The sequence below is a fragment of the Bidens hawaiensis genome, unplaced genomic scaffold, assembly GCF_021521415.1.
Source record: "Bidens hawaiensis isolate Kalapana, Puna unplaced genomic scaffold, B.hawaiensis_p1.1 tig00007038_1, whole genome shotgun sequence".
NCBI lineage: Eukaryota > Viridiplantae > Streptophyta > Magnoliopsida > Asterales > Asteraceae > Bidens > Bidens hawaiensis.
The window spans coordinates 197939-218013 of record NW_027491482.1 but is presented as its reverse complement, the minus strand read 5'-3'; the positions used below and the strand labels follow the sequence as shown (position 1 = coordinate 218013).

Sequence of the window (20075 nt, the reverse complement as noted above, 5' to 3'; positions counted from 1 at the left end):
TAAACTATTTGTTTGTGTGATCAGCACTACAATTCATTACTTCATAATCGTATAAAATCTATTACACGATACATTGACCGCATACTCCTGGTGGATGTGATACCTGACTTACCCTAGCTACTTAGGTTAATTAGGTTTTTGCATGAATCAAACGGCGGTCATCAGTTGGCACGTGTGTTGGAGCCAAAAGGCTTGAATAAGGAATGGCTAGCATTTAGACGGGTTATTCGGGTTGAAGACTGGCATCCATTTGAGTTGAACTTTTTATGTTTGAGTTTACTTTTAAGTTTTAAGACACTATATTTTGTGATTGATATGTTTGACTTTGTTTAATATTTATCTGCTACAAATATGTTATATTTAAAGTTTAATAATTATACTGCATGAGTAAACTTAAACTTTAATAATTATATTAAAGTTTAATATAACATATACTGCTACAAATATGTTATATTTAAAGTTTAATATGTTTGACTTTGTTTAATATTTATCTGCTACAAATATGTTATATTTAAAGTTTAATAATTATACTGCATGAGTAAACTTAACCTCTAATAATTATACCCTGGGCCCATGGCGTTTCACATGATGTTTAAAAAAATTAGTGAGTGTAAAAGAGTTCCTACTTTTGTATAATGATGTAAACATGAAATATCGATCATTAACGCTGGTGTATGTCTACATTGCTTCTGCAATCAAAATATGTCGTAATTAGTGTGAGACAAACTCAAGCTGTACTAGCATCTTGTTGTGCTAATTGGACGTCTATGCTGGCTATAGTTCCGATATGCAGTCTTTGTGTTTAATATGTATTAGTCGAGCATGTTACAAGACCGGAATTCAATTTTTACTGCCTTTTTTCTTTCAACATCTTTTATTAACCATTACAAACTACGTATTTTGTTTATCTTAGTGTTTATATTTTTTTAATACCACACAATATATATATGTGTGACTTTCATAAATTATTTTAAGATTGATATGTAACTCTATTTTCACATCTTAAATCATTTTTGGCATCAATTAAACTTTGGCACCGTTATTATCAGTGAAATGAACTGGTAAGATGAATGGTTCAATGACTGGTAGATTATGAAAATCGAGAGTGTTGTTTTATTTTCAAGCAATGAAATATTTTTTATCTAAAGATTTTTACCAGTAGAATGTCGTTCAAAGCATGCATCAATGCTCGTTCTAATCTATTTCATATATAGTCACAACCTAAACACTTTATTCCTTGATAGTATGTTACATCTATTTCATTTATTAGTGTCATGAAACACGTGAGAAAGGGAAAAAAAAAACAAATGAAAGAGCCTTAATTTATTACACACTGAACAATAACCAAGTAGTTTACACAAAACAATAATGATATGACAGTCTACCATAACACTGAATCATATAACTTGTCTTAAAATAACATCACACAAGTTGAAATAAATAGCAAACCAACAACCCCACTTGAAGCAATCTTTCCTGCATTGTTTCCACCAGGGGTACTTCCTGCAAAATGCAATCATGTTAGCAAAATGATCGACTCGTATGTTAGAAACAAGAAAATAATAAATTCTAATAACATGAAAAGTTGCTGATGGCCTGATACAAAGTTCAAATGAGGCCTAGACAAAAATCTAAGGATCGATAACAAACAATAAAACTGCCTTGAGCCTTATACGAGATCCCATTTGAAATTCACCTCAAAAGCTTCAACTACAATTCTTATCATTTTAATACTACCAAGTTTCTAACAACTTCAATATACATTTAATATGATCTTTAAGCATTGATAATATAGTTATGTACTCGGTTTTAATTCGGGTACATGAGCCATTTTTGCCAGCGATGACATAAATTGGGCCAAATCAAATCTTATCAGGTCAAGAAAAATAACAAAATAGTGACATAGTAACATGAAATTCTAGCGCGGTAGGAGTGTATCTCCTCTAAATGAAATTGTCTTTTCAAAAAATTTACCATGGAAAGAAACAATTAAGATGAACAAACGAGTTGTTTTAATATTTCATAAACACTTTAACTTAGTTAAACAAACAAATAAACGTAACTAAACATCAATAAACAAATTTAAACAAGAAATACTTAATTAAACATAATATAGTTAACTGAACAAAACTAAAAAACCAAGAACCAACAAAATAAACTCAACGTGGAAATTAATACGAGATTTAAGAAATATACAATTAAAATTGTGGTATTCATCCGGTATTCAATATACCAAAAAATACTTCATACCTCCAAAATATCAATTTAAATATTTGCTTAAATTGCATGTTAAATATAACATTTTATCTTTTAATGTGAATAAAAGAAAAAATAGTGACTTTTAAACCTTTTTATTTATTGATTGTGAAGAAAAGAATCATTCTTGTAACTATTTAAGAGATCGAAAGAGAAGAACATGTGTTGAAAGACAGAGTAACTTATACATGTATACAGATTAAAAACACACTACTGTTTTTCCATTATTTGATCTTTACCATGTAAAGTTGGAAACATAACCGATTAACCAGTTTGGTTAAGCCCATTTATTTTAAACTCATCAATTCAACTCAGTCATTTGACACTTAATTTCATTTCATTATTAATTTATCAATCAGTTTATAACTTTATATAAAAAATAAAATAGCTCCACACTTTTTATTAACTTTTGAATTGTTTATAATGCTCTTTTTTTTATTATTATTAATCCGTCTAAACATTCTGACTAATGAAAAAAACCGTTAAAGAAAGCTTTAACTAAAGGAATATAATTAGGGTGATTGGGGGCTGGAGAACTTTTATTTTTAAAAAAGATCAACAATCGGGAATTGTCTTGGTACTTTATACGGGGTGACTAATGACAGAAGGCCACCAGCAACTGGTCCAACCCAGCCGTACAGAACCCTTAAATGCCACTAAGTAATCTCCAGTTTCGGGAGACACCCTCCCGCCCTAAGGCCCACCGGTTAAAACTCGGACACTCTCAAGATCGAACTGAATATCACAAAAATCTCAGTCTTCCTTCACTAAGTCACTCATGCCCCCCAAAGCATTGTCAATTGGGTTTGAACTGGAGCCTATACTGAAAAACTCAGGATTTTTCAATATTCCACCACATTCGAACACCACATTGGTTGAACATATTTTGATTTGACCTTTAGCATGTAAAATAAGAACTTACAAAAAAAACTATCTTTTCTAAAAGCATGAAAAATAATCGATTAACCAGTCTGGTTGAGTCCATTTAAACCGACTCTATTTAAACTCATTAATTCAACTCAGTCATTGACAATTAATTTCATATAATTATTGATTTATCAAACAGTTTGAAGAAGCGTGTATCGACTTACTTGTATACGATCAACGTTCCTCGGGTACGAGTACGCTATATCACCGATGGTTTTCCGAGATACAAGTTCTTCCACCTACAAAACGAACAGCACCGTGAGCTTACCCCTCAGAAAGGGACAGAGGGGTCCTCTTTGGGGTAACCCTCTGATGTGAGAATCAGATATTGTAGGAGGGGATAATCAGGATGTGAAAATGAGTAATGGACTTAGAATATATTTTCTTGTCTGCCTCCAACTGTGGAGGTGGTGTGGTATTTATAGTATTAGGGTTTCCAATGATTTGGCTCAGACCCAATTGGGGCCTTTTTGGCCTCCTCCTGTTGCTTCGCGCCACGTGTACTTAGGACACCTGGTGCTTTTTCATTGATTATTCTCTGACCAAGGTCTTTCACCTGACCCATGTGCCATCACGTGGTGGCACATGGGCTTTGCTGAGTTGTCCACCCTTCATTGGCAGCTGTCAACATCAGCACATTCTTTATTCCTTAAAAGATACCTTCTGGAAGGTTGTCTGATGAGTACAATCATGGTTGTCCTTATCCTGATTTGGATTAGACTATTGTCTCATTTGTTGTGTGTCGCTTACGCGCGGCCTTTATGCGCCTATCCCGGGGATGCGCAGGGTCTTCTCTTTATTCTCACACTAAATGTGTGTGTTGTGTGCATATGTGATATGCGCCACGCCAGATGTTTCATGCGCTTGCGCATAGGTTTTGGCTTTGTGTCTTCATGACATCCATGCGCTTGCGCATAGGTTTTCAAGCCTCTTGTCTATATCTTGTGGGTTGACCCGCCCCGCTCGATGTTAAGGCGGGTGCATACCCCTTCAAGCCCCCCTAGTCTAATGTGTGTCTTGTCTCGCGCGAGCGAGGTAAGATAGATATTAGACTTAATAGTTTGCTTTTTCAATAGGGCTTGTTTTTTCTTTTTCTTTTCTTGTACGCGCGTTGCGCGAAATTCCATCCCTTTGGTTAAAACGAATCGTCAATGCACGTGGTTGGTTGGTGTTGACATGCATCAGAGATGGAGACGTTATGTGTCTGACCTTTCGTGTGCTCGAGGTGCTACAGTGGCTTTTCACGTCTCCTCATACAGTGTCAGGAACACGTGTCGCGCTTATGTTGACCTACGCCTGCGAGTGGGGGCGCGTGAGCGTAGATCTGATTATTACTTGTTTCTCTCTCTCTCTCCTGGGCCTATAAAACCAAACCTTTTGAACGGTTTTTTCTTCATCTCCATTGTCATTTTCAGAGCTTTTGCCTATCATTTATATTCCGATTAAGAGCTTTCGTCTTTGTCCCTGAATTCCGTGCTTAAAGTAACCATATTGTTCGATTCGCAATTGTATGTCTGATAACCCAGACACCACAATTTCCCATAGTAAAGGCCGTGTAAAATCAGTGGTTATGTCTACTTTGAAGAAAACCGGCAAGGGTACTTGGGTTGCCTAGGCCTCGTCGGAGGAGGGAGGGAAGAACAAGGCGGTGAAGAAATGGGATGAGATTCCCTGCAAGTTGAAACAACCTGATTTTGATAATCTCGTCGCCTCTCATGGTTTTCTCCCTGAGTATGGTTGTCTGCTCCCGGCGACCGGGCAAACGGCGGCGGATCCTCCTGCCGGCTATATCTCTTTATATTCTCACTTTTTCACCCACTGTAATCTTCGTCTTCCGATGACGAGGTTTATAGGTGCGCTCCTCCAATTTTACGGGATTCATATATCTCAAGTCCATCCCTGTGGATTAGTGCGCATGACTCATTTTGAGTTCATGTGCAAAGCTCAGCGCGAGGAGCCCACCCCTCGGCGCTTTCAATATTTTTATAAGCCGAAAATCCAAGATTCTTGGTTCTCATTCACACCGCGCAGTCAGAAGGTTAAGTGCTGCACTGTTGCCTTCAAAAGCCTTCATGACTGGGCTGAAAAATTCTTTTATATCAAGGCTGGTGTTATTCCCATTCGTATGACCGTGCGCGCGATTACTTCCGCGCCCGCGGATGAAGACGGTCTTAAGAATCCATCTGGCGAGTGGGTTAAAAAATTAACTGCTGAACCATCCCCCGCCAAGAATATTTGCGAGGAAACGTTGGTGGGGGTTGGTATGAGCAAGAGGTGGACTGACAGCGAGACTGAGCCTGTCATCCATGTTGATGGCTCAGGTGGGTTGTTTGTTCATTGCATTAATTTTGCGCGAGTATAATTCGTTTTGCTGATATCACTTGTCTTGTTTTATGCAGAAAGCAAGGAATACATCCACGCCGCTTATGACGAGCATACAGAAGGTGGCTCTGTCGCCCTGTCGCCCTGAACGCTGGGGAAGTTGCTTTCCCTGATCGCTTCGATGATATGTTCATCCCTGTCGACTTAGAATTTTGCTTTGACAGCGATGCGCCTGGTAAGCCCTTGTATTTGTGTTTAGGCCCTTAGAATACCAAATTTGGTTTTAACATTTCTGTTGCGCGTATTGTAGATGCGCTCGCTAATTATGAGTTGGAGCCTGTGGAAGAGGAAAGGGAGGAGGAAGAAGCTGAAGCGCGAAAACTCAAGCGCAAGGCTAAAGGCAAGACTGGCGCAGGGGCCAGTAAAAAACAGAAAAAAGATGATGCCTCTGTTGCCCAGAATCTTCCTCCTACTCAAGTGAAGGGACTTGAGAAAACCAAGGGTTTTACTTCCAAGTTTTCCTCATCTTATTTGCCTCAAGGTGTGGGCAATCCTCCAGTCCACACGAGGTATGGTGCTGCCACCTCATCTCTGCGCGCGGCGGACAAGGGAAGCGGTGCTGCGCCTGCTGTTTCGTCTTCTCCAACAGGTATACTTTGTTTATATTTTGTGGTTTTATGAGCGTGATTCCGATAGAGTTATTAATGAAGCTTTGTTCACTCAAATGTTTGTAGAGCCGGCAACGTTGGTGGCTCAACCTCAGGCGCAGCAAGGTGCCAAGGCTATGCCGAAGGTTGTTTTGAAGTCCTCTGTTTTGCCCTCAAAAAGGGGGAAAATGGACTTCATGGCGATGCTTAATTCGCGGACTGCGGTGCGCCAAGGTATTTATTGCGCTTTGATTGTCTGATTTTTTCCTTTAGTTCAAGTCATGAATCATTTCTCCTTGTTGGTTTTTTCATAGGAATTATAGCTGGCACACAAGCTGCTGGTGGCACTGCTAGCGCTGGCGCCGTTAGTTCTGCTCCTGCTCCAACAAGTACTGAATCTCCCCTCATTGGGATCACTAAGGAGCAGGAGACTATTTTTCGCGCTGCTCTAACAGCGTCAAGACCTCCCTCACCTCCTCCTGCGCGCAGCCCTCCTCGTGAGACTATTTTTGATTCTTCCAAGTCGCAAGAGAAGAGACCTGTTATAGAGGATGATAAGGAGGTTAATTTTGAAAATTCTGATGGTGGCCGCGTAAGCCCTATAGCGCCACGAGATTTCGTGGCGCAGCCTTTTTCTCATGGGGCAGGCAGGAGCTCATCAGCTGGCGCTAATCTTTCTGCCGGTTCTCCTCAGGTATAAGTTTATTTTGCTCCGCTGTGCAGACTTCCAAGTTAGTGTTTAGATAACTAAAACGTTTCTTTGCGTTGCTTTGTATTTGTAGGGAGCCGATCACATATACCGCCCGAGCTGGAGTATCACTGAAGAGAGCTCATTCCAATCCTGGGGCATATGTGAAGACTTTTGGGCTCACTCTGTTCCTCCAGCTGAAAGGAGGTTTCAAGAGGACCGCGCTCGCGTGGATTTGCTTAATGACCACCTTTTTGCTGGGTCTGCGTTTTTTGCTGCCTCCCAAGAGCTTCGCAATGATTATATAAAGGTACGTGATGCCCTTGCGGAGGCCAAGCAAGAGGCTAAGATTTCTGCTTGGAATCTTTCTGATGCCCGAGAGAAAGCTGAGAAACTCCAAGCAGAACTTAGCGAGAACCGGGAAAGTTCCAACGCTGCTTTTGTGAAGCGCGGGCTTGAGCTGCAAGCTGGGCGGGAGAAACTGCAAGTGGCAGAGGCAGATGCGGCCAAGTATGCGCGTCAAGCGCGTGACCAGGAGTTGGTAGTGGAGGCGCGTGACCAAACTATTGCGCAGGTTAATACTGAAAAAACTTTATTGGAGACTGAGGTTGCGCGCCTGAAGAAAGAGCTCGATGCTGCGCGAGCGGAAAAGAATGAAGCCTTGGCGGCAGCAGCGTCTGACAAAGAAGAGCAAGAACAAGTCAAGGAAACTGTTAAGTTATTAAACTCTCAAATCCCTGCTCTTGAGACGTCTGTTTCTTCCCTCGCGCAGGACCGTCAATGGCTGATTTCACAGGGTGTGACTCGTTGCGCTTATGCCATGAAATACTCAGACGAGTTTCAGACCCTTGTGATGGACTGTAATGTGGCGTCGCGCTTGGTGGGTTGGGCTAAGGGGTTTAAGGATGGTTATGAATATGGCATGCTAAAGAAGAATCCATCCGACTACCCTTATCAGCTCGACGCTGTCTGCGCTGACATGGCTGAGGTGGGGGAGAGGTACTTGAATACTCCAATTCCCATCCTTGAGCAGGTATTTTAACCTTAATGAGTTTACTTGACTTATTTTCATAATCTTTGGTACTTATACTGTTCCTTGTGAATTGCAGATAGCCGCGCTTGCTGACCAGCCCGATCTTGGCGCTTTAAAGAAATTACTTGATGAATGTGAAGGGACTGGTGGCAAAGATGATGGCGCGGGCAACGCAGCCTCTGCCAGCGGCTCTGGCGTGGCCAAAGGACCTACTCCTGACGCTATCATGACAGAAGACGACTATATTCAAGACGAACAGCTTGATTATGGTAAATTTGGAGATGACGAGGAGCGGGTTGCGCCAGATGCTGATGGAGGAAATAATGATGAGGAGGATGAAGAGGCTGATATTAACATAGAGACTTGAAAAGCCCTTCATGTTTTTTTTTTTTTTTTTTTTTTTTTTTTTTTTTTTTGTGTTTGTAGTTTCTACCTTATCATTTGTAAATTTGTAAACTTCTATGTTTCGGAATGAAATTTTGTTTTTCCCTTATTCGCATCTTGCGCATTCCCAATTCATCTCTTTATATTGCATGTGTGTGCTTGTTGAATATAAGGTATGCTTACACATTGAAACTTGGACAAGGTTATAAGGAAATTATTTTTACTTAATCCTTAACAGTTGTCATATTTCAAGTTATTTTGCGATATTCTGAATATGCTGACACGTGCCTTGGCATTTCATTATTCCTCTTTTGCGCGACGTTATCGTGCATTTATTATAGGGAATTATGAATGTGTTTTTTAGCCTTTACGTGTCAGTATGTGTTACTCTGCCTATATCCATTATAATCCCATGCGCAGCCCCGACCTGAGACCTTAACAACTATGCTTTGGCATGTGCTTTGCCTTAGTTGTGCTTAGGTATTTTTATGGTCCAGCTGCGCAATACGTAGGATGGATGCTGTGAGTAATTTGAGCTAAGGCTGATATTATTGGGCTAAGGCCCTGACATTTTAGAGTTAAAACTCGTTAACGCGTCTGAGCTTGAAGTTCGCGCATGTATGCTTTACTTCGTTTTATTTTTAGTTTGATGTCAATACAATGTTGTCATATTGCTCAAAATTAATAAAGGGAAGTGTGAAACATGTATGCAAAAGGTAATAGAACGCATATTAAGAAAAAGTAGAGCGTATCATTATTCGTAATGGCTTAAAAAGCCTTGATTACAAACTTGACAACTTTTACATGAAACATTTTCTAAGTTGTGCTGCGTTCCATGTGCGCGGGATCTTCTTTCCATTCAAATCTTTTAAAGCGTATGCGCCTTTTCCCAATTCTTCCGAGACTTGACAAGGTCCCTCCCAGTTGGGAGACATCTTTCCCGGGGGTATTGCGCGACTAGCTTCATTGTTCCGAAGGACAAAATCATTCTTCTTGAAGTGGCATTCTTTCACGCGCTGATTGTAGTATTTTTCTAGCTTTTTCTTGTATTTGGCTTCACTGATGATAGCCGCCTCTCTGCGTCCCTCAAGTAAATTGAGATCCAACCTCCTTTCTTGCTCGTTATCCGTCTTACTCATCATAAGCACTCTATAGGATGGGCATCCAATCTCTGCTAGAATCATAGCCTCTGTTCCATAGGTTAGGCTAAACGGGGACTCGCCATTGCTGGTTTTGCTTAATGTCCTGTGCGCCCACAGGACATTAGGTAACTCCTCGACCCATGCATGGGACTCTCCCTCCAACCTTTTCTTCAGCCCATTCAGCAAGCTTTGGTTCGCGCGTTCCACTTGGCCATTCCCTTGAGTGTGGTATACTGAAGTGAAGACCTGATTGATGTGCAATTCCTTGAACCAACTGGATATCTTCCTGTCAGTGAATTGTTTGTCATTGTCGCTCACTGTAACACCCCGTAACCGCAGCGGAAACGTAAACGGGATGCAACAGACACCTCTGATATCAACCACATTGTTTATAAAGAAAACTGAATACATTAATATACTTCGAATTACATTATCTCATATTTCATTGCCGTCTAGGTGATACACACATCATACAATACGATACATAATTCTATTTATTATAATGTATCCTAACATCCCGCACGCAAATCTTACACACATCAAGCACTTAGCACGTAAGCAATCACTTCATCTTAATTGTACCTGAAAAGCATGTGAGAAAACGGGTCAACTACGAATAGTTGGTGAGTTTCACAATTCGGGTAAACCATGATAAATCATTATCAAAATATAATATTATCGATGTAATTATGCTGAGCCCACAAGTAAAACCTCTGACTATCACACACAACCCCGTGGCATACTCCGCCCACGAACCTGCCCCAAACCGCTATGTCTAACATTACATAGCAAAATATATATAACACCCAAAATAGATATGTGCAACTGGCTGGGAAACATCAGCAAATCCATGCCGGACCAGTTGGGTTTGTCGGACCAATAGTACTATCCACACTCTACCGGCTTTCAGTTAATCACTCGTGTTCCGGGGCCTTAGAATGTTAGCAACTCAGACAATTACTATCTTAGTACATTCCGTACGATTCCCGTACAATAAAATATATATAAATCCACGCAAGTCCATGCGTTCAGTATTTATTTAAACATTTCAGTAATAACATGCTTCCGCCCCGAGAAACTATTTAAAAGCAATTCAGAAAAAGGGGCTCGTGAAACTCACCTTAGCACATGCAAGCAGGTAACAACAATCATTATCAATTAACACGTCCAATCTGTAATATGATCCCTACGATCGTTATTATACAATTATTGTTTATATAACCTTTTAACCGTATCAACTGGTACATCTGGGGACACTGTCCACCCAGTACTGTACCCGTTCTGGGGGCAATGTTAACCCAGAAACACTTCTCCGGACTCAGATTGTGATATAGTTTAGAGTTCCATGGTCACAATTACTATTAGTCGTTTTTCTCGTTTTGCGTGCCTAGCACGGTTATCCGTTTTTACGTTTCAAAAATGAGTTTTGTCACACACGACCCGAAAGTAGTTGTTGATTGATAATTTAATTAGAGATGTGAAATTATAGCTCGGTTTAGACGCCCCGATTGGCCGCGGGACCCGTTTCCGTCTTTAGCGCACCGGAAACTGTTAAAATAGGTTAAAATTACTCAAATCATCCGAATTATTTTCGGATGATTTATTTTTACTTGTTTAACTCAATTATATGAAAATAGTTCATTTTTAGGGTTTTTATACACCAGTCAGCACGCTTATGCGAACTTTACCACTTTTATTCCAAATAAATATCCGTTCATCCTTGGATCTTGAGATTTTGCACAAATAACATTTTGACAGTGGGAAATTTTATAAAAATATTTCCAGAATTAACTTCTATATTTAAAATTTATTTATCTATTTTTAAACACCATTTAAACACTAAATATGTCGTAAATACCAAACGATCTTAGAAAAATCCCAAATTTATCCTGGATGTCCCCTGCCATCCACATAGTCCCCTGTAATTTTTCCAAAACCAAAATCTTCTTTTACATGCCATTTTCACTAAAACCGAGCTAGAAAACCCTAGAACTCGTTTAACCGAAAAGCCTACTTAGACTTCTCCAAAGGAACTCAAATTTTGTGTGTGACTTATAAATGATATAGAAAGCTTATCTGAAATTTTCCAGAATTTTTCATGATATTTAACTATTTTTCACCATTTTTGGCCAAAACCGAGCATTAAATTCACCAAATATTCATCCTTTATCCAAAAATTACCAAAAACTCACAGAACTCATATTTTCATGTGTAGATCATCCCTGTAAAATTTCATGACCTAACTCTAAACGATCAACAATCTGTCCAAAAACTCCAAAACCGAACATAACCGAATATACCTTTCGTTTTCCGCCACTACAAGCTACAAACTCGTCTTTCCGCCTTATCTACCACTAAACACAGAGCCTACAACCAACATACCACAATACCAAGCAAGTTACACTCACGATCAAGCCTCTTACACTATAGTTTCGGTTATGATTCAAAAACAAAGATTTAAACCGTAAAAATTCGTTCTTGGTTCGTTTAACCCCTTTCTTGGACCAAGATCCCCTGTATAACCCGTATACATCACTTGATCATGCAAGAATCGGTTTTCATCTTTGAAACCTCATTTTCTTGCAAATAAACTCAAAAAACGAAGATGAACACGTGATTAACTCGGTTTTTACCTCGGTTTTTCTTGCTCCAAATATCGGTTTTTAGATTATAGAATGGAGAGAGTTGAAGATCATGGAGAATTTGTTGTAGAAAAAAGAAATGAGACCATGGGGTTAGACCCTTGGTCCGATCGGATTAATGAGGGGGGTGGGGTGGGACCCACCTCTCCATTCTAGGCCACATGTTTGGATTCTCGTAATCCGGATAATGTTTTGGATAATCTGGTTCAGTTCGTTTTTCGGTTAAATGTCTAATTCGGCTTAAAACGAGGCTAAAACGGTCGTTTTTCGGCTAAAAATGAAATTTATATAAAACCACTTTAAAAAACTTAAACCATGACTTCCATTAACTTAAAATACCATGTTATTAATAATTGCGCAACTTTTTCGGCTTGATCGATTGTCTCTTGCTCGGTTTGGTATTAAAGGTTTCGTTTAACGTACCGACGTACCATTAAATCGAAAATTCTTTTTCTGTGCCGTACTTTACTTATCCCGAAGCATTAATGCTTCATAGAATCACTAAATATTATAGATATCGTCTATAATTGAACCCTCGATTCGTTCGGGTTTCAATAACTATCAATCGATTAATCGCATATTCAATACGATGAACTATATATTCACGTACAATCAATACAGTGAACCCTGTATTCTCGTATAATTACTATGGTAAATCATGTACCCGACATTAAATATGACGAACTATTGTCTACCGGTTAGGGTATACCGGGTTTTGTCGGAGTGGTCCAAGATGTATTCCACAGATTCCTTGGCGACCACCATGCGCGGGCCAGCATGTATTCCACAGATTCCTTCGTGTATCTCTCTGATCACATAGCTTGCTTCCTCAGCGTCTAGGCATTTCATGAGTGGTCCAAGATAAGAGCGTCGATATAACGTACCATCGAGCATTTCGTAGTTCTGCGACTTGTGTCTTATCTTCCTCGCCTGTGCGCGATCGTCTGGTACCTTTCCCTCCTTCAAGAATTCCATTATTGGAGTTATCCATGATGAAGGTGTTGTATGAATTACAAGAACAGACTTCGCTCCCACTGACGGGTTGCTCATTACTTCCACCCTGACATCTTTGCCAAAATGATCGAAGCTGGTTGATGCCATCTTGCTTAGCGCGTCGACAGACTTATTTTCACTGCGCGAAATGTGTATGATTCTGAAAAAGTCAAATTGTTCGGTGAGTTTCTTCGCCTGCTCTAGATATAGAGGCATGGTGTTCTCCTTGGCATCATAAAGGCCATTGACTTGTGCTGCTACCAGGTATTAATCTACATGAGCCTCTAGCTTTTTAACTCCGAACTTGTGCGCGATGCGCAAACCAGCCAGCAGGGCTTCATATTCAGCTTCATTGTTGGTGCTCTTGAAATCCAACCTGATTGCGTAAGTATACTCATGATTTTCTGGATCCACCAGTTTGAGGCCTGCGCCGGACCCTTGGTTGTTTGAAGCTCCATCAGTGAATAATCTCCAAACGTTTTCTTCATTATTGGCTTGCGGAGGGTCTACTTCGCGCTGAGCATCTTCGACTTTTCCTTCAGGGATTTCTGCGATGAAATCAGCTAAGACTTGTCCCTTGATTGCTGGACGAGGCTTATAGGTGATCGTGTGCTCCCCTAATTCCAGCGCCCATTTTGTCAGCCTTCCTGAGAGCGCGGGACGTCGCAAGACTTGCTGGATGTTGTAATCAGTCAGGACTTCAATAGGATGACCATTGAAATATTTGTGAAGCTTGCGCGACGCATGCGTTAATGATAAAACTAACTTTTCTATGATGGTGTAGCGCGTCTCAGGATCTGTCAGCACCCGACTTACATAATAAATTGGTGTTTGGATTCTCTTGCGATCCACCAATAATACTGCGCCAATGGCGCGCTTTCCTGCTGACAGGTACAACATTAAAGTTTCACCAGGTAGTGGAGCTGTGAGCGCAGACAGATTTATCAGACATTCTTTTATCTCACTGAAAGCTTGCTTGGCCTCAGGCGTCCACTTGAATTGGCTTTTCTTTAAGCAATTTCTCAATGTGTTAATGAATGGGGTAGATTTGCTTGCATGGTTTGCTAGGAACCTGTTAATTGATACCAATCTACCATTCAAATTTTGAACTTCCTTCATGGTGGATGGTGAGGGCATGCCGAGGATTGCCTCCACCTTCTCTGGGTTCACCTTGAAACCATCCTTGTTGACCATTACGCCGAGAAATTTCCCTTTTTCCACGCCGAATGTGCATTTGCTCGGGTTGAGCTTCATGTTTACTTCCTTTAGGCGCCGAAGGGCTTCTTCGATGTCTTTGAGCATTTGTTTTTCCTCCCTGCTTTTAATCACCAAATCATCCACGTAGACTTCTAAGTTTTTTCCAATCTGCTCGTTGAAAATTGCATCCATGAGTCTTTGGTAAGTGGCTCCTGCATTCTTCAAACCAAAGGGCATTTTTGTGTAACAGAAAACACCCTTGTCAGTTCTGAAAGCAGTCTTGTCTTCATCCTGCGGTGCCATTTGAATTTGGTGATAGCCCTTATAGGCATCCAGGAAACATTTGAGCTTAAACGGCACCACAGAGTCCACCTTCATGTCAATGTTTGGGAGGGGGTAACAATCTTTTGGACACACCTTGTTGAGGTCCTTGAAATCAATGCACATTCTCCATGACCCATTGCTCTTCTATACCATCACAGGATTGGCTACCCATGTTTGATATCGTATTGGGCGAATGATATTCGCGCGCAGTAGATCTTCTACTTGCTCATTCATGGCCTTTGTCTTCTCGTCTCCCATGACTCTTTTCGTTTGAGCAATTGGCTCCACGGACTTGAATGTGTTGAAAGAGTGCTGCGCCAGGTCTCGCGGAACCCCAGTCATATTAGAATGTTGCCACGCGAAGACTGACATATACGTTGTGAGCAATCTTTTCATTCTCACTCTTGTGTCATCTGATATCGTAGCTCCGACTGTGATTGTTTGTTCTGGGAATTTTAGGTTGAGAATCCATTCATCTGGCGCATTGTTTGCCACTGGAAGCTTCATTCTCCCCTCTCGAGGTATACTTATTACTGCGCATAAATGATCTCGGTACACAAATTTTACTCCTGTTGGTGTTGGGAACCCCAACGCGCCATGCGCTGGTGACGGTATGGCGTTGAATTGGGCAATCGTTCCTCTACCCAAGATCATACTATGGCATGAAGTGGTGGGCAAGACCAGGAAGTTGACAATTTCAGCTCGCTTGTGCTTCTCATCCCCCATAGTTAGTTCGAATTGTATCTGACCTAGGGGGTGAATAATTTCGTTTGAGACACCCGAGATTGGTGCACTCACAACTTCGAGCCTTGCTTGGTTTGCTGGATCTAGCTTCCTGAAACATTGCTCATACATGATGTCTGACTCACTACCGGTGTCCACCAGGACTCTTGACACCTCATAATGAGCGATGTGTGCAGTGATGACTAGAGGACTGCTGATAGACGGGCCTCCTCTGATTCTTGGAAAGATTACTTGTTGCTCACGCCAATCCCCTTGGATTTGCGCGCTTCTCTTCCTCGATCCTTGCCCTTGCCTTCTTTCTTCAGCTACACAGATTCTTTTGAATTTTTTACTGGCTGAGGCTCCGTCTGGTTGTTCGTTCTCTGGTCTTGGATTTTTTACCAGGTGAGCCAACTTGCCTGATTTCACATCTTTTTCGATCGCATCCTTCAAATGATGGCATGCATCGGTGTTGTGCCCTGTGGATTTGTGAAACTCACAATATTTGCCACTGTTCGGTGGTCCCTTATGGAGTAATGGTCTGGGGTTTTTAAACTGGACATTCTCTGTGCTTAACACTTGCGAAGGCGTTTTGGTGAGGGGAGTCCATATTCTTGGTAGAGGTCTGTTAGGCTCTCTGCCGCCTTCCTTCTTGTCATCTTCTCCGCGATTAAGAATGTCTTTTTGGGGTTGGGGTGAACTTTGTTGCGCTTGCTTTTCTGCCGGAGAATAATTGGTTTGTTGCAACCTGGACCATACGGAGTTTTGTTTGCCCCTCATTTCATTGTTGCGTGGTGCTCCTGTTTGATGCCCTTTATCTCTTGCTCTGTCTTGGGCAATTTGTTTTTCATTTCGTGCGAAGACTCGCGATGCTTCCATAAGCTTAGCCCAAGTGGTTGGCATGCCTTCTCTGCTCACGAGAGCTCTGCGGAGTTGATCACTGCGCGCACCTTGTATAAAGGCCACTTGTATAAAGGCCACGCGCAAGAGTTGTTCAGTGATGCCTCCAATTGCAAGAGATTCCTGATTGAAACGAGTTATGTAGTCTTCAATGGTTTCATCATTCCTGCGTACGCAGTGCATGATGTCATCGGGGTCGCGCGTGTGTCTGCGCTGCTGTACAAAGTGAGCCTGGAACTTTTCCAATAGCTCTTCGAACCCATCGATTTGTCCTGTCGGCAAGCTTTCGAACCAGACACGCGCTGCACCCATGAGGCAGCGAGCAAACATGTGACACCATGTTGGCATCGTCCAGCTTTCTAAGTTTCCAGTGTTATAAAAACCTTGTAAGAAATCATCTGGATCTGTTGTACCATCGTACTTGCCTAAACCACTTGGCATCTTGGTTTTGTGTTGGATGGGAGCCTTCGCAATGCGCTCAGCGAATTTTGAATGTATTACCAAGATGGCTGGCCTATATGGTGTGGTTACGTCCACTTGCCCTTTCGCTTGTGGGTTGTATGGTGTGTATAAATCCATATCAGCTTTGGCTCCAGGTGCTATGTGCATGTGTGCGCGAAGCTGTGATCCTCCTGCATGAGTATCTCGCGTCTTCTTCATGCTGTGCACCTCTTCCTCATCACTAATATCAGCTTGTTCGGTGTGAACAGAATGACCGTCTTCCAGCGCGCGCGTCTTTTTTGTTGTTCCCTGAATGGTTTGTTTATCAAATGCGAGCCTTTGTGTTAAATCGGCTAACTTTTTGTGTTTTACCAACTCATTGTATTTGTCCATTAAACGCCGTTGTTCGTTTATGAGCCATTCTTTAGGGTCATTGGTTTCAACTTCCAGGCCCATTGGTTCTTTTTGTTTTGTACCAGTCAGATTTTGGAACGTGAGATCGTCTGGGGGAGTTTCAGTTTGATTATGAGGTGTTGTGTTGAAGGGATGGTTACTGGCGGTGCGCGCAGTGTCACGCGGCGCCCTCAGAACCTGATGTCCCTCATTAACATCCTCAAGCTCATTATCCTCCAGAACTTGATCGTTGTTTCGAACACCGGAAACCATGGTGAAGATTTTCAGAGAGAAAATTGATGAAATAGTGGTTTTGTTGCCGTTGTAACAGGTGATGGCGCCAATGAAGAAGCGTGTATCGACTTACTTGTATACGATCAACGTTCCTCGGGTACGAGTACGCTATATCACCGATGGTTTTCCGAGATACAAGTTCTTCCACCTACAAAACGAACAGCACCGTGAGCTTACCCCTCAGAAAGGGACAGAGGGGTCCTCTTTGGGGTAACCCTCCGGTGTGAGAATCAGATATTGTAGGAGGGGATAATCAGGATGTGAAAATGAGTAATGGACTTAGAATATATTTTCTTGCCTACCTCCAACTGTGGAGGTGGTGTGGTATTTATAGTATTAGGGTTTCCAATGATTTGGCTCAGACCCAATTGGGGCCTTTTTGGCCTCCTCCTGTTGCTTCGCGCCACGTGTACTTAGGACACCTGGTGCTTTTTCATTGATTATTCTCTGACCAAGGTCTTTCACCTGACCCATGTGCCGTCACGTGGTGGCACATGGGCTTTGCTGAGTTGTCCACCCTTCATTGGCAGCTGTCAACATCAGCACATTCTTTATTCCTTAAAAGATCCAGGTTGTCTGATGAGTACAATCATGGTTGTCCTTATCCTGATTTGGATTAGACTATTGTCTCATTTGTTGTGTGTCGCTTACGCGCGGCCTTTATGCGCCTATCCCGGGGATGCACAGGGTCTTCTCTTTATTCTCACACTAAATGTGTGTGTTGTGTGCATATGTGATATGCGCCACGCACAGATATTTCATGCGCTTGCGCATAGGTTTTGGCTTTGTGTCTTCATGACATCCATGCGCTTGCGCATATGTTTTCAAGCCTCTTGTCTATATCTTGTGGGTTGACCCGCCCCGCTCGATGTTAAGGCGGGTGCATACCCCTTCACAGTTCATAACTTAATAAAAAAATTAAATAGCTCTATACTTTTAATTAGCTTTTGAATTGTTTATAATCTTTTTCTTTTTTAATTATTAATCCGTCTAAACATTCTAACTAATGAAATAAAAACATTAAAGAAAGCCTTAAGGAATATGATTAGGTTGAGTGGGGGCCAGGAGAAAATTAACCAAGTTTTAGTCAAATTAAGACCTCCCAACAAATCGACTGAGTCAATATAACATTAACTAATGGTTTCAGACTTTCAAACGCTTCAAATTAAACGAATATAAAAATTTCATTAAAAATTGTAAACAGAAGATGAAGTGATCAAGACAGTACCTGGTTGAGTCGTGGATCCACTTGGTGCTTGAGCTGCATCAACATTTGATAATTCAAACTATCAATTCTCATATCCAATATTATTAATTGAAGCATAATTGTATCAATTTTTTGCAGTTTTATTACCCACACATAATCAATATTGAACAATCAAAAGCCTGTCACTTTTAACAGCAACCCGAAATCCAAACTAACTTGAACCGTAGTAATTTTGTTCGGTTATTGGGGCTAAATATGGTTTTCAAGACAACTCGAAAAAACGAAATAAAGTTTTGATTTTCAAAACATGATGTTAGGGATAGGCTATATCACTTCGCATTCCAGCTAGAAAATTACACCTACGCGTTTTTTCCTATCCAGCCTTGCAAATTCGGTTATGTTCGCATTCTATTCAATTTATGGCCCGATTGACTACAGACGATTATACTGGAAAATTTTTCATTAAATTTTATCGAATTATGTTTTAACGTTACAAATCAAGATGAATATTTCGCTTTAATTTTAACATTCATAGGTTTCTAACGTTTTCTTTTTATTGTTTTCTTAGATACTAGAAACCAACTAACCCAATTCAAATAACCCGAACCCGAAAAACCCAATGAGATTTGATTCACACTAACCCAAAAACTACCAAACAGGGCCGGCCATGGCATATGGCAGGGTAGTCGACGGGCATAGGCCCCCGACTACCCGCTAGGCCCGGAAATTTTTTTTTTAAATTATATGTAATTTATGAAAAACTATATCTGTTTAATGTTATAACACAATTGCATAATAACTAACTTGGTCTAGTGGCAAAAGGTAAGATTCTCAACCAAAATGTTGTGGGTTCTAGCCTCGTATCATTTGAGACATGTTTTAGGCTTTTAGCCTATGTTTTATACATTAGTTTTTTAAACAACCCAAATTGTAACCAAGAAAGCCAGTTTAAAAATTGAATAATTTAAACCCAACAAAACACTCTTTTTACTTTATACTTTAGGCCCCCAAAATATTTTTCGGCTTCGGTCCAAAATCTGATTCAGGAAATGAATTACCAACATCAATCAGTTTATAAGAAAGCAAAAGACAAGAACTAACTAACCATTTTTACAGACAGTGACATCGTTAGAGAGACCACACAAGCGAGGAAGACCAAGAGCCTGAGTAATATTGATTTTGAAACCGGACAAAAAGTCAGGATTATTATAGAGATTGCAGAGACACGGGAGATCGTTGGCAACCGCCTCCTTGATCGGATCACAGCAAGAGTTGGGTGGCGATGTGGTGTAGTTCAGGTACTGGGCGCAGGGGATTAGCTTCGCACCACACGTCTGGTCTTGCGCGTGTGCCGTTGATACCGCCAGCACCAGAAGTGTGATGGTAACTACAAGCATGGATGAAGAAGAAGAAGAAGAAGAAGATGAGGTTGCCATTGTTTTGGTTGATGATTGAAAATGGAGGTGACTTATTGTTATATAGGAAGTCGTTGGGTTAATAGTTAATACTTAATTTAGTTGGCGCCGTTTGCCTTGTCTATGAGAGTAATGAGACTAGGGTCA

General features: G+C 41.0%; 1 protein-coding gene across 1 annotated transcript; it reads right to left on the bottom strand.

Annotated features, from left to right (window-relative positions):
• Positions 1 to 1298: 1298 nt before the first annotated feature.
• Positions 1299 to 19925, bottom strand: LOC143634240 (non-specific lipid transfer protein GPI-anchored 7-like). The gene is made up of 3 exons (XM_077102381.1): positions 19619 to 19925; positions 18535 to 18567; positions 1299 to 1503 (listed from the first exon to the last, which is right to left on the bottom strand). Exons 1-3 carry the CDS (start codon positions 19908 to 19910, stop codon positions 1412 to 1414), a joined length of 417 nt encoding a protein of 138 aa, XP_076958496.1. The 5' UTR covers positions 19911 to 19925; the 3' UTR covers positions 1299 to 1411.
• Between the last annotated feature and the right edge of the window lie 150 nt (positions 19926 to 20075).

Bases quoted from the DNA above. Each gene is read 5' to 3' on its own strand.
- LOC143634240 (XM_077102381.1), bottom strand. From the start codon at position 19,910: ATGCTTGTAGTTACCATCACACTTCTGGTGCTGGCGGTATCAACGGCA. The intron at 18,568-19,618 runs GTTAGTTAGTTC...ATGTTGATGCAG, and splicing joins TGTCACTGTCTGTAAAAATG to CTCAAGCACCAAGTGGATCC. The intron at 1,504-18,534 runs GTACTGTCTTGA...TGCATTTTGCAG, and splicing joins TGGATCCACGACTCAACCAG to GAAGTACCCCTGGTGGAAAC.